We start from the raw sequence: 13,692 nt of genomic DNA on the forward strand, positions 1-13,692 counted from the left end.
GACACCAGAATTACACTTGATACTAATGACGTAATCATCGGCGTCGACTACTCTACACACATTCTGTATAGGATTGGATGTTTCTCTCAAGACGCGTGTGGCATCTGGAACCAATCTCACAAACATAAAGCTGCCCTATCTAACACACGTTGTGTACTATCGTATACAATTTAATCGCGTTAATTTGCTGTATGCCGGCAATTGCCAACAATTATAATAGTATTCACCTCCGGGAGATTAGACAATAGTGCAATTTCCATTTTATTCCAGATTACTATAGCGATTTGAAAAATGTGTTGGTTTTTAGGCACTCCAATATAATACAACTTTGTTACACTAAACAGGTAACTATCTTTATCCATGGATGTACTAAGAATTCTTAGTACATCCATGCTTTATCCGACCAAATCATCTATGAATACACATTTAGCGGAAACTCATACTTTTGAAGGCCATCAAAGATTCTGGTAAATTATTTTGTGCAAATTTCGTAATGACAAGAGGGTCATGCCCCTATTTTAAAAAAAAACAATACACGTGTAAATGAGCGTTATCCATCTATTGTTACGTGCGTCACACTGCATTTAAATTAGATGTGTTCATTTCAGCCGTGTCTCATTTACATATGCATTGTGTAGTTACATTTGACACTATGCTTCACTGCCGGTCCATCTTTTGCAGTGTTCACATCACAGGTCAGTTGCTCAAGTATATTATTTTCACTTTTCCACGGATGTTCTATGCTTCTTTTTCAAATTTTAATTCACCAAGTATTGTACCTATATCTTATTTTATAATAGATTGATGTCTCACTTGTGATACAATCTTTATCTAGGATGTTGATTGAAGATTCCTATGATAATATCGTTTGATAAAATTAAAAAGGAAGTTCGCGGTGATGCAAGAGTGGGCGTTATTTACATTCGGTCGTCGTCGGCTGCCCACTCTAACACCGATGGTAATAATTGCCTCGCTGTAAGGCATGATCGTATAAATAAAAACAAGAAGTGCGTTTACTTTTAGCACTTGTAATCAACTCTATCATGGCTGCTCTGACACCGCACTGAACTTTTAAAATATACGATCACAACCATTTGCCCTTAACGTTCACTTGCCATACAGCAGCAGACAGAATGAAAAAGTTCAAATTCATGACAAATAATTTAGACAATTTTCTTGACAAATTAAAAAGTATGTGCAGGACCAAAAAACGCGAATAATTGGAAAGCCGGAGAACTAATCTTATGTCGCCCATCATGGCCTCAAAGAAATTCTAAGCTGTTCTGGTCAACAATTAGACGTAATAGTACAATCAATAATAATAATACAGCACAGGCTATACAAGCAAAGTAATGGCATAATTGCTTTGAAAACCTTTTCCTTGTGCACCTATAAGTAATGAATTCCTATATCTGCGCGATTTTCTAGATTACTTGAAGTTAAGTTAGTTGTTTACGCCCTTTATTCTACAGAACTAATACTAACGTATGGGACGTATGGAGGTGTTTCTAGTAGATCACCAAATAGTAGTATTCTAGGAGAATGTGGGAGATATCCTATTTATCAGTACATAGCTAAACGCTACATTAAAGCGGGGGAGTCGTCACCTGCGCATGGCTCTTGGTCGTTTTCTTGGGTACAGTTTTCCGCGTTACTGCATTTGTTGGCTTCTCTGGGAGCTTGCCGATTCTGAGACGACCATTTACGCCGGCCATAGCGTGTTACTGTTTAGAAACAAGCGTCTACCCATGAGCACTTGCGTTTTTGGCGTGTGTTGCGTGTGTAGCGTCGCTTGGGACTGTGTGCGCAGGTGACAACCCTCCCGCTTTAAATATTGGGTAAAATAAATTTCCACGCCAAATTCAGGGTACCACAATAACTAGAATAAAATACGCCTGGATCAGTGGCATCCAAAATGTACTTTCCATCTGCAATGTGAATGATCTGTGGCATGTACAAGAAGTTGGAAATGTTCAATGTCAATAAATTTGTAGAGGATTCAAACAGTATCTTTCCTTTGTATGGCGATTTGTCTTCCGTACTTTTAGACAAGTTAGATACTTGCTGTCATTTTAAAATAACCATAGAACCAGAAACTTGTTTGTTTTCTGTTCATATTCCAACCCATATCACTAGCTCGGCTACGAAGTTCACGGATTGACAAAGGTCATCTAGAAATAGACCAACGTACATGCGAATTTTGCATAATTCTATTAAAAAATTTATTTTTTATTTTTTATTAGTTTGTAAATTTTATAATCACATTAGATGCCTCTATATCCTACACTACTCTTGCACCCCACCAACTGTTAATACATTTCTTGAATTACTCAAAATTCTGTACTTCTACAGCGTTTACCTGAGTTTGTATTCAATTTTAAGAAACTTAGGAAGGAAGCCGCGACTTTGCGGTATGTTGCAGCACACTATACTCACAATTATTTATTAAAAACATTGTGTAAGTTGTTCTAAAATAATTTCCTTTGTGTGTATGTTAGAAGTTATTCCTAATTGATAGTGTTGTACTTGTAGGCACTCGCTTTCCATACAATTTTGTATGTTGATCTACGATCTCTAGATTCCCAAAAACATTCACACAAATTGAACAAAAATAACAAAAGTGATTTATTCACTAGATTATGAAACTAGTTTATGAAACATTCTATATGCGCTACACACTCTTGATTAAATGCAAACCTAATTCTAATCTTGTCTACAAAATATATTGTAATGCAATGCTAAGTTGTCAATAGCTAGAAAGTTCAGTGGTAAATGTGACCTTAAAGGGTGGCAGTCGTCGCGCCGCGTCCTGTTCGATATGGGACTCATAGCGACGTATACAACGCGTGTAAAATACATTGTTTATTTACATGAAATTCGAACACGCGCTGCGCGACGACCACCGCGCTTTAATTAGTAAATTGTAGATATTTTATAACTAATCTACGTAGTGTTGTTATTTATATTATCATATATAATATGCGGTAATCGAAAATGCAACATAAAATGAATCGCTGGCCAGGTGAAACCTATGGCTTACGGGATGATGCAAAGCTGCGTGGAAATCAAATTTCTGCTCATCTGTAATCCAGACGGATGTCTTGACCTCTAGAGGGCGCTCAACTGACTGCAATTACTACATAGTGAATATTTGTTTTATTTTTAAAATCCAATACGACTGGAAAAGGCACGAGATCGATGATGTTTTGATCAGAATGCATCCGCCCACAGAAAGAGTTCATAATAAACTTTCGATTAACTTCAATCCAATATGGCTACCCAACTAGTTGACCAATAAATATTCTAAAAGTCAGGTCCATCAGGTCAAATCAGGATCAATACTGCCCCCACGGTGGCACCGTGGGGGCAGTGGGGATCCCACGATAAATAGGTCGCCCCCACGATAAAATAAGGTGGAACACTCATTTATATTTGTCACTAAAATCCACCGCAAATGTCGGTAGAAATGTACACTGTGCAGTCCAACGTAAGAGAAATATACCTAAGTCTAAGTGTACCATCAAAATTTGCTCCCCAAAATGTAGAAAACAGCGTTTCAGGCGGTCTAGATTCTAAAAATTTACCATGTCCCGGTACCCCAAGAAAGGTCGCGTTGACATTCATTCACATAAAATGACATTCACATAAAATCGTCGCCGCCTCTGATACGAACACTATATTATACAGTGTACACCGTTTGTTTACAAACTGCTTCTCAAAGTGTGTGTACGCAAAATCCACGATGGCGGACAAACCATGCTATGTCCACACGGCAGCATTCTACAGAAGCCAAACTACTGCTCCTCCCACCGATTAAGAAGAGATTATCTCCAATGCATTCATACGGTCGGGAGCCGAACGAGAGCCGAGATCTGCAGCCATAGTTCGATTCAGTTCGGTCAGAGCCTAACGGAACAGTGCCCTCAAATAATTAGTATGAAAAAAACATGGCTGAAAACGATATTGGTGTCGTGCTTGTGTTGTTTCTTTACATGGCACGATTCTGTTGAGTTGGGAGAAAAAAAAGAAACTGTCACGATCTAGTCTGAGCATGTAGGTAGCAAACACGACTGGTGTTATGATTTAGGTACTAGTACATCGAATAAACAGGAAACATGGCAACTAAAATGTGTCGCAGCCTATTATTGTTATTCTTCAATTTTTGTTATACGTGTTAGTTGTCAATCCAAACCTCAGACTAGTAATTAGTGAGTCTAAATCTACCAGGAACATGTCACCTTACCGTGACCGCTTCTACGATTTTTATCTCTGGTGTCTTTAAAAAAATTCTTCAATTTTCATTGGATCTGTTCAGTCCTTCTTTCAAGTTGTCGCGTAATTTCGTATGCAGCATTTCTTTACTCTGCCAACTAGATATTAGAGCGCGTACCTCTTAGTTGAAGACTGAGAGGGCGTGATCTGGGCTCCGATAGATGGGCCATGCGTATACACAGTCGGGCCATGTCGAGGCTCAACCCTATCGGAGTTCAACCCAGAGGGTTCATTGGAGCCGAACTTGGCTCGAGCCGAACGCGTATACAAGGCCATTTTTTTCTCCGATAAAATGCTGTCGTAGCACATGTGACTGACTGATCATATTTATTTTATTTTTCGCATAAGAGACTTTAGCCACAGACACTACATTTCAAGTTGATTGGTTAAAGCATTCATTAAAAACAAAGGCTCAAAATGTTTGCCATGCTTGATGGAATCAAAAACTGCGGCAAAATCACGTGACTGGCCCGAATATTTTTTTTTTTTTTTTTTTTACAAATCGTTATAAAATGGAAAGCATAAATTTACAGCGTGGGTCAGTTACAACATAAACCAAGTGATGTTATAACATGAACCTGGTTGTAATTGGTACTAATAAAATGCTATGGCTAAAGAGAAGCAAATTCAAATATACAAAAATAGCATGCACCATGAAGGGTAACATTTGTTCTTTTTAAATTAGTGCATAATGTTTTAAAACTAGGATAACATTTGTTTTTAAGTGCACATTATTTTAGGTAAAAAGGTTTCTTTTGGTCCCATTCACTAATCAACATCATCAACATGGTTGCATCCATTCATTACTCCGCTGACAATGAACATGCATTTTAAGAAATAATTTGCCATACAAAATGATGTATATAAAATATAGCATTCCTGCATGTATAACAGGTTCCCCATAACATACAGCGACATAAGACCAATCTACTAGCTCAAAGTATTTTTTCGGTTGAATTCCAGAAGGCTGTCCTTGTGTTCATACCATAATCATGTCAGAAGACAGACAAAACGACCAGCCACCCTGGAAGCTATCCTACTATTTAAGACCCGGTTACCTTTTGCCATGCATCATGAACAAGAAGACTATAGAAGAAGAAGTCAAACACATGACTATAAGAGATGATGACGTATTCATTAATGCTTACATTAAATCAGGTAAGTCATTGGGATTGGGAATGTCAAAGTACTAAAACACGACACGATAACTGTCACAAGGCTTGTTTTCAGTTAATTAATAATGGTAGCCAAATGAGGACCAAACGACCTTGCCTTGTGTTGTGGGTTCTTTACCAAATATTATTAGGGTGACCAGGTTTGGAAATGTACACGAATTCGACACACACGCTTGCAATGACAACACGAAGATGTATAAACTTTCAACACAACTATAAATAAAGGGGGAATAATACAAAGCGGGCATATACGGAACAACTGATATATACGCACAGCTTCAAGCTCCAGTCACGAGTGACAAGTGACTGGAGTATGTAGAGCCAAAAGTAAGAAAAATATGTAAAGTTTAACAAAACTATTTGGTGTTTCAACTAAGTGAACCGTTCATACCACAGTTGGCAAAAGTATGAAACCCAACAAAGCATTGAACAAAATAACACACTACGACTCTAAAATAATTCTGAAATAATTATGCATACCATGTCGACAGTACAGTTCATGTGGAAGCGTAGACCTGCTGTGCACGCTGTCGAAGTGGAGATGGACGTGCCCTATTCCATGGCAACGGAGCGTTGAACCGGTTACACTCGACGAACCAAAGGCTTCTTGGCAAGGTGGTTTAGATTATTGTTCCTAGGAAATTTACTCAGCTCGCAAAACCATTGGTGACATCCACTAGAAAACTGCATCCATGGCGATTTCTTGACAAAGGATAAAAGAGCCGGGCCTTCCGACGCACAAATGATGTGCATACTCAGCAACTGCGTGGCAGGAAAGACGTTGACAATAGATTTTCCATTCATTAAATACCATGCATGAATTAGCATAACAGACAATTAGCATGTAGATCCTTTTCAGTAAGCAATTAGTTGGTTCGTTGACTTTGGTGGCGTCCTTATTACTCCACTTAAAATTAGCAGACGTACGTGCATTTCACTTTGAGTGGCGAGTCGACGTCCCACATACTCAACACAATTCGTTACTGGGATTATTCTGCCCAGGTTATATTTATCATTGCAAATTTGCATGCTTCATGGAATTAATTTTATAATAATTACATTACTGTGATCTGAAATTACACATGTATTTTTGGAACCTTGTGACAATAACTCAATGCAAGGAAAATAAACTTTTCTACTTATCGAACAGGAAATCACTGGATCTGCACCATAGTCGAAGCAATTCTGAATGAAAATCCAGAGAATGCCGTCATACATTCAAAGGCCAGGAATATTGAATTAGGTCCAATCGATCACCCTGACCTGTTTGAAGTTGGTCTCACTAAAAATAACCGCCCCTTCTCAGGAGCCCATATTATGGAAAATATGCCTCTGACAGAACAACGAGTAATGAGAAGTCATCTGAGGCCGGAGTTCATGCCGGACATGTTGTTCGAAACAAAACCTAAGGTAAAATATGCTGCAAGCAGCAATGTGTAAGGGCCAAGCTATGTGATATGGTTTAAATCGAAATTATAGGAACATGAAACGCGACATTAGCAGCTCGCCATCGTGTCGCATCGTATCGCACTGTCTTTATTTCGGTTTGAAAAATTAAAGAGACTCTCATCTCATGTCAAATTAATCATTGATCAACTCGCATTTGATTGGTTAATCCACAATCTTGCAATTCCTATGAATTTGAGCTAAATGGTATTCAATTTAAGTTTAAACAAATAAACACAGGATGTCACCATTGTAATGAATATGCATCATGGAACATACAATGTATTTTTCATTGAAAATGACAATGTCATGTTACACATGAGATATTGTTATTATGCAAGTCAAATTTCTTTGCAGACAATTTTGCTAACCCGAAATCCAAAGGATGTAGCTGTGTCTTTGTTCAATTTCCATCACAATAATTCTACTTTAGCACCAGTTGAATGGGATGATTTTATTAGAGAATTTTGCAATGAAAACAGTGAGTATCCATAATCTTGCTTTGAACATCATGCTTGTTTTTGATTCATTATTTCCCGACTTGCAGAGGTAGCCGTGATGTACGATTATGCGCCCATGATGTACAGTTTTGGGAATCGCATAATAGGGAATATCTACATTGTATTTGCATTCACAAAACAAATAGGAGCACTACACTCTCTACTCGCGTAACAAACTTTTCAGACGTATTATCGCAGAAGAATTGTCATGACGTATGACGACACACCACACACGGTAACGCACGTTAAATTTAAATTAAATTTACTACTCAGTAGTAGATAGTTAGCATATAATCACGAAATATTTATTTATGGAAAGCGCGTCGTTAATATATACAAATAACTTTGTCCCAAGACACCTTGGAGTTTCTCAATATCCACAGTTCATTGATATCCTTTTATTGAAGTCAAATAACATTACAATTTGAATGACCTTTAATGCAAAGTCTTTCACAGAAGTCATTAATATTACTTGTCTGAAATTGTACATGATCGAGTTTCTAATAGTAGTAATAGTAGAAATGCGTTATGAATGTTTTGGGGGCTGTCTTATTTCTATTACTTCCTCAATGATGGATGTCAATCATTTTTAGACACCTTGGTTGAACATTTTGGATGATCCATTAAGATAACTGTGCCTGTTTAGAAATATATACAGACATCAACAACTGACGTCATGATATTGGTACAAAGTCCTATTTATATGATCATAATACTGCAGTGCCATCCATTAAATTTAAAGATGTGTGTCGTGACATGGTGCACATTTTTACTTTGATATGTCACTCTGAATTATGGTTATTTTTGGGTTCGAAATATCATGAATTTCATTGTTATGTTACGTTCTGATTTAGTTGACTGGGTATGCGTATTTAATGAGGTGCGTCTAATTTGTTGCTTTCTATGTAGCCGAGTATGGTTCTTATTTTCAATATGTAATTGACTGGGATGCTTATAGTGATGAACCCTGGGTCTTGGCTGTCCGATTCGAGGATATCAAGAAGGTATGTATGTGCAATTTTATTATACACAAACTGATAACATTGTGTTTTGTTTGTTTTCGTTTTTTAAACGTGCTCATTACTTCTTTTAATCGGTAAAGCTTTGTTTTGAAGCAATGTCTTATGTTCGTCTTCATCACGTTGGCTCAAAATATCACTTGTTGCTGGATACTAATTAAAGACAACGGAAAACTCGCCCGATACTTCGAGTATTCCACCTTACGTACATAAATATGCAACAAGTGCAAGAAAATACATTTTTGCGTGGGAATTATTTAAAAAAACGGTGAATATTCAATTCAAACAATTAATAATAATGATCAACTGATTAGGATATATTACGTCACTCCAAATGTTTTGGTAATTTCTTTTTTTGCGCCTGTGGCAAATATGTGGATCTCATTTAACGTTGAGGGATCTATCCATGTTTGTTTCACAGCTTTGTAAAACATTGCAAAAACAAATTTTGTCACAACTGATCAAATTGCTTTAATGAGTAATCCTTGTAATACTAGTATACAGCCTGGCCATTACTGAATGAATAACTGTAATTTGTACTTTACAGTCTCCACAAGAACACATCGAAAAAATTGCCGATTTCCTCGGAAAATCATTAACAAATGAACAACTGAAAGAAGTGGCTCGTGTGACTGATTTTCAGTTTATGAAATCACATTTTGGGTATCCCGAGGCTTGGCAGATGCGACAGGGAACAAGGCTTCAACGAAAAGGTAACCATGGCAATACTCCCCTATTGCATGTCGGCCAATAATGCTCAAAATATCTTTTAAGTCAAAATAAATCAAACATGTGTGTATGGCTTGACTCTATAATCAGTCACAATTCGTCGAATCGTAGAAATGACAAGATAGTTTCTGACACATAAATAATATGCGCTCTTGAGTGAATAGTGTATATGAAAACTTTAACAACTGTGCCAAAATATATATAATATTATATAACAGCCGCAGAATTAGCATATTATACCACGTACATTTCAGTATGAATTGGTCTGGTAATGAACATCATCTGTTGATGTAAATAATGACAAATTTGTTTGTTTTCGTCACAGGTACCGTTGGTGATTGGAAGAATGTATTCACGGTATCACAAAATGAAGCATTTGATAGTATATACGACAAGAAAATGGAAGGATATGAACACTTGAAATACAATTTTTTAGATGATTATTGAATTAATTGACAATATTTGTAATGCACACATAGCACATATAATAGATTGAAAGTAGAGTAATGATATATCGGATAATTATAAAATGTATCTGTTAATTTTGGTACTTTTTATTGAAGTTTGACCAGACTATAGAAAAAACAGATTCTAATAAAATCTTCTCAATCAGAATGCTTTATTGTCGGACTTTATATGTACTACATCATTACGAGATTTTTGTCATTCGTGTAGCCACATAACAAGTCGAGTTCCGGGATTATGTATCGTATAACTTCTCCAGGGAATTTCAATTTAGGGAAATTCGATTCCATTAAAATCAACGTACGCAGAAAGAGCAAAAGGGGTTGAATTACTGTAATGTTCAGAATTGGAAACTCTACGAGATGATGCGCAGGCGCACGACACATTAAGGGGGCAACCAGGTCGGTCCATGCTATATTATTATTGCATTATATTATTATTCTGAAGTCATTTTTAGGAAGTAAAATTGACCAAGCATTTGGAGAAACAAAAACTAATCGATCTGCGGCCGTTTAGATTAAAATAAAAACAGACCCTTGAACCAGCATTATGTAATTTACATAGAATTTAAACCTCTCGTAGACGTGATTTTGTTTACTTTTATATAATGGTTTTTTTTTTCTGCATGCCGGCGGATTTAATAATATCTGCTAGAAAACTTTTTTTGCAGCATAACGTCGCACTCAATCTGCAACATGCAAACACTGCAAAGTTAGTGTCGTCCAACGCTCGCTCGAACCACAAACATTCGAACAGATTAGTGTAACTATATATTAGAGAATATATAATATAGTATATCTAAATTTGTGTCATTTACAGTCGTACTAATCAGAGTTCCTGTGGCTCGAGCGGTACTCTAGTTCGAGTATAAAACATAACTCTATATTTTCGGTTAGAATTATCTGAATAGTAAGTATCCACAATTTGATTTCATTTTCTTCTATATAGTTGAAGTACAGTTCAGTCGTCGCGTGGAACCGGGAACAGCCACTGGTGGCGCTGCATATAATCTAAACCTATTTAGGCTTGTCAACGCTCACGCCGGCGAACAGTATAAAAAGCGCAGACACTTGTTAAATTTGGTGACCAATTTAGTATGATAGAAAGCGTGTACATTCTCCAAATAATCACATCACAATAGAATACGGGTCAAGACTGAATATACGCGATTCCGGCGTTTCATATTGCATGCTTTCTATTAATAATTGCACGTTAATAATATTCATGCGATATGCTATGTCATAACCTCGTTAAATTTATTAGCGTATTATTGTAAGCAGTGCGCATGCTTCGGACCCTTTTCCGTATTCCACAACGCATGTGTCATCACAGTGAGGTTAATGGCAGTCTACGTTTAATGCAACGTAAAGTTCACCACTGTGCATGAGGTTTGTCAATTATATCTCATTGATGGCGCTGAACGTTGTGTTCATATTCGAATCCCACACATAAATGACGTTACCAGATATATATACACAATCTAACAAGCCACACCACCCAGCGACTGCTGAGATTGCAAAGAATTTGTATACACACCCATCCACCATGTCATATAGTGTAATATGCAATTACAATTCTGGTTCCCCAATAACTCTGGTTTCTTGAATGTTACTAATATTTGCTATTCCATGTACGGATCTGAATAAAAACGCCATGGTTTATAACGAATGTAGTCACAGTTAGCATTGGTCACTAGGGGTAAAGTTGAACTCAAAACATCACTCTCGGAAAAAGCTAAAAAACATTCGTGAAAATTTTTGTTTCAATACCTTCAAGGATAGACGCGGCCTTTTAACTCGAAGGGTGTCTATTGTTTACAAATCTAAGTTAATTTATCAGGGACCTAAGTGCATATTCTTCCGTTTATTTCCATCTACCAAACCACAATATTAACATTTTATGGTGTCAGGGGATGGAACATGACATATTTGCAAAGCGGTAATTGAATTGACTTACTGGAGATCAGATATCGATAAAGGCTGTCCACATTATTCAGAAATACGTTTCAGGTGATATAGGTTTGTTGCCTATTGTACCGAGTACGAATATTAACCGGTGTTTCTCACTGTGGTGAGGTTTCATTTTCCACGTCTTGTGAGATCTCGCGTGATTACAAGACTTAGAGTCGCGTGACAAGTGTTGACCAATCGTCACATCATAACTATGACGTGATATATAGATAATTTTCTATTCACCGTGGGATCCCAATATATTATTAAAACTCATTCAAATTAAGAATCAAGATCGTGGACTACATAAATTGATGAAAAGTTGAATATCTAGAGAATGAAAAGTGATATAAAAAACTATATGTCTTACATTTGCCGATCGCTTTCATCTGAGAGTATTATGTTGTTAGTCTTGACTTTTCATTTAAATTCGGAATGCAGTGCACGTCATAACTGGGTGGTCGTACAACTGTGCCGACCCTATTGCGACAATATTTATATGCCAGAGCCTCCTATTTCATTGATTGATTTAAAATTTGTTTTCGCCATGAAGATAGGCGTATTACGCATTACTTTTCTGTTGTTTGGTCTGGTCCCCCTTTTTTGTTTTTCCTTCCTCGTTGCTTTTGTCGCCTGCTTTTTCGCTCTCTCGTTTTTTTTTTTGTTTTTTTATTTATGATCTGGTATACTGTAAACCAATTAAGGCATTGAATATAGTTTGCCATGAATGATCTCCCAATTAAATTACTCTCACTTAATGTGAGGGGTATTAGAAACAATATAAAGAGAACCAAATTATTTGCATAGTTGAAACGCAAAAAATGCGACATTATTTTACTGCAAGAGACTTACAGTTCTCAAGAGGTTGAAGAGCAGTGGACAAAACAATGGAATGGCAAAATATTTTTCTCACATGGTACTAATCACAGTAGGGGTGTATGTATTTTATTTAGACAATTAGCCAATATTACAATTCATGATAACATCAATGATGATGAAGGGAGATTTGTGTATCTGGATGTTACCATCCAAAATTTACGAATGGTATTGGGAAGCATCTACGCACCCAGTATCTCCAGTGAACAACTTCTGTTTTATGATTTGTGGGGCTCTAGTTTTAATAACATGTTAGTTGAGGGTAAGCAATTAATTTTGGGAGGAGATTTTAATGTATGCCTTAACCCTACACTGGATAAACAAGGAGGGAATCAAAAATACAAAAAAACGATTAATAGATAAAGTGAATGATAAACTGTCTAATTTTGATCTGGTGGACATTTGGCGGATAAAAAATCCAAACAGCAAACGCTTCACATGGAGACAAAAATCTCCTGTCATACAATGTCGTCTTGATTATTGGTTCATTTCTGATACCCTACAAGATCTTGTGAAGTCAGTAGAAATCAAACCATCCATCTGCTCAGATCACTCAGCTATTACTCTCTGTATTCAAAGTGAATCATGGGGCAGACATGGTCGGTCCTACTGGAAATTTAATAATTCTTTGTGTAAAGATAGAAATTATTTCCTAAAGCTATCAAATCAAATCAAGCAGTGGGAGTCTGAGCTTTCAGGCAAAGACCCAATGATTTCCTGGGAGTATCTAAAGTATAAAATAAGACGTTTTACAATGACCTATTCAAAATCAAAAGCTCAAGAAAAAAACAAAATACTTCATGAATTGGAATCATTGATTGAGGACTTGGAAAATAATCTTAAAATAATATCATGAGACAAAATTGAAAATGGAAAAAATCTGGAATGATAAAGTACAGGGTTCCATTATACGATCTAGATGTAATCATTACGAGCTGGGAGAAAAAAGTAATAATTTTTTTTCTGCATCTGGAATGATCAAACAAAACTAAAACAACTGTGAAACGCTTACAAATTAACAATACTGAGGAAACAAATACTGATCACATCATGTCCTATATTAAAGAGTTCTACTCAAATTTGTATGCGAAAGATCATTTAACAGAATCAGAACTGGGCGCTCAACAATTTTTATACAGTACTAACATCCCTTGCCTAGGTGCGGAAGCAAAGCAGTCTTGTGAGGGAGCACTAACTTTGAATGAATGTTTTAGAGCCTTAACTTTATTACCAAAAGATAAAACACCTGGTAATGATGGCT

General features: G+C 36.6%; 1 protein-coding gene across 1 annotated transcript; it reads left to right on the plus strand.

Annotated features, from left to right (window-relative positions):
• The first annotated feature begins 642 nt into the window (after positions 1-642).
• LOC102804415 (sulfotransferase 1B1-like) lies at positions 643-9,756 on the plus strand. The gene is made up of 7 exons (XM_085493631.1): positions 643-695; positions 5,236-5,430; positions 6,598-6,857; positions 7,251-7,374; positions 8,303-8,397; positions 8,960-9,125; positions 9,467-9,756. The coding sequence occupies exons 1-7, from the start codon at positions 653-655 to the stop codon at positions 9,586-9,588; spliced, it is 1,005 nt and encodes a 334-aa protein (XP_085349757.1). The 5' UTR covers positions 643-652; the 3' UTR covers positions 9,589-9,756.
• The last annotated feature ends 3,936 nt before the right edge of the window (positions 9,757-13,692 follow it).

Source organism: Saccoglossus kowalevskii, chromosome 19, assembly GCF_978046115.1.
Source record: "Saccoglossus kowalevskii chromosome 19, keSacKowa6.1, whole genome shotgun sequence".
NCBI lineage: Eukaryota > Metazoa > Hemichordata > Enteropneusta > Harrimaniidae > Saccoglossus > Saccoglossus kowalevskii.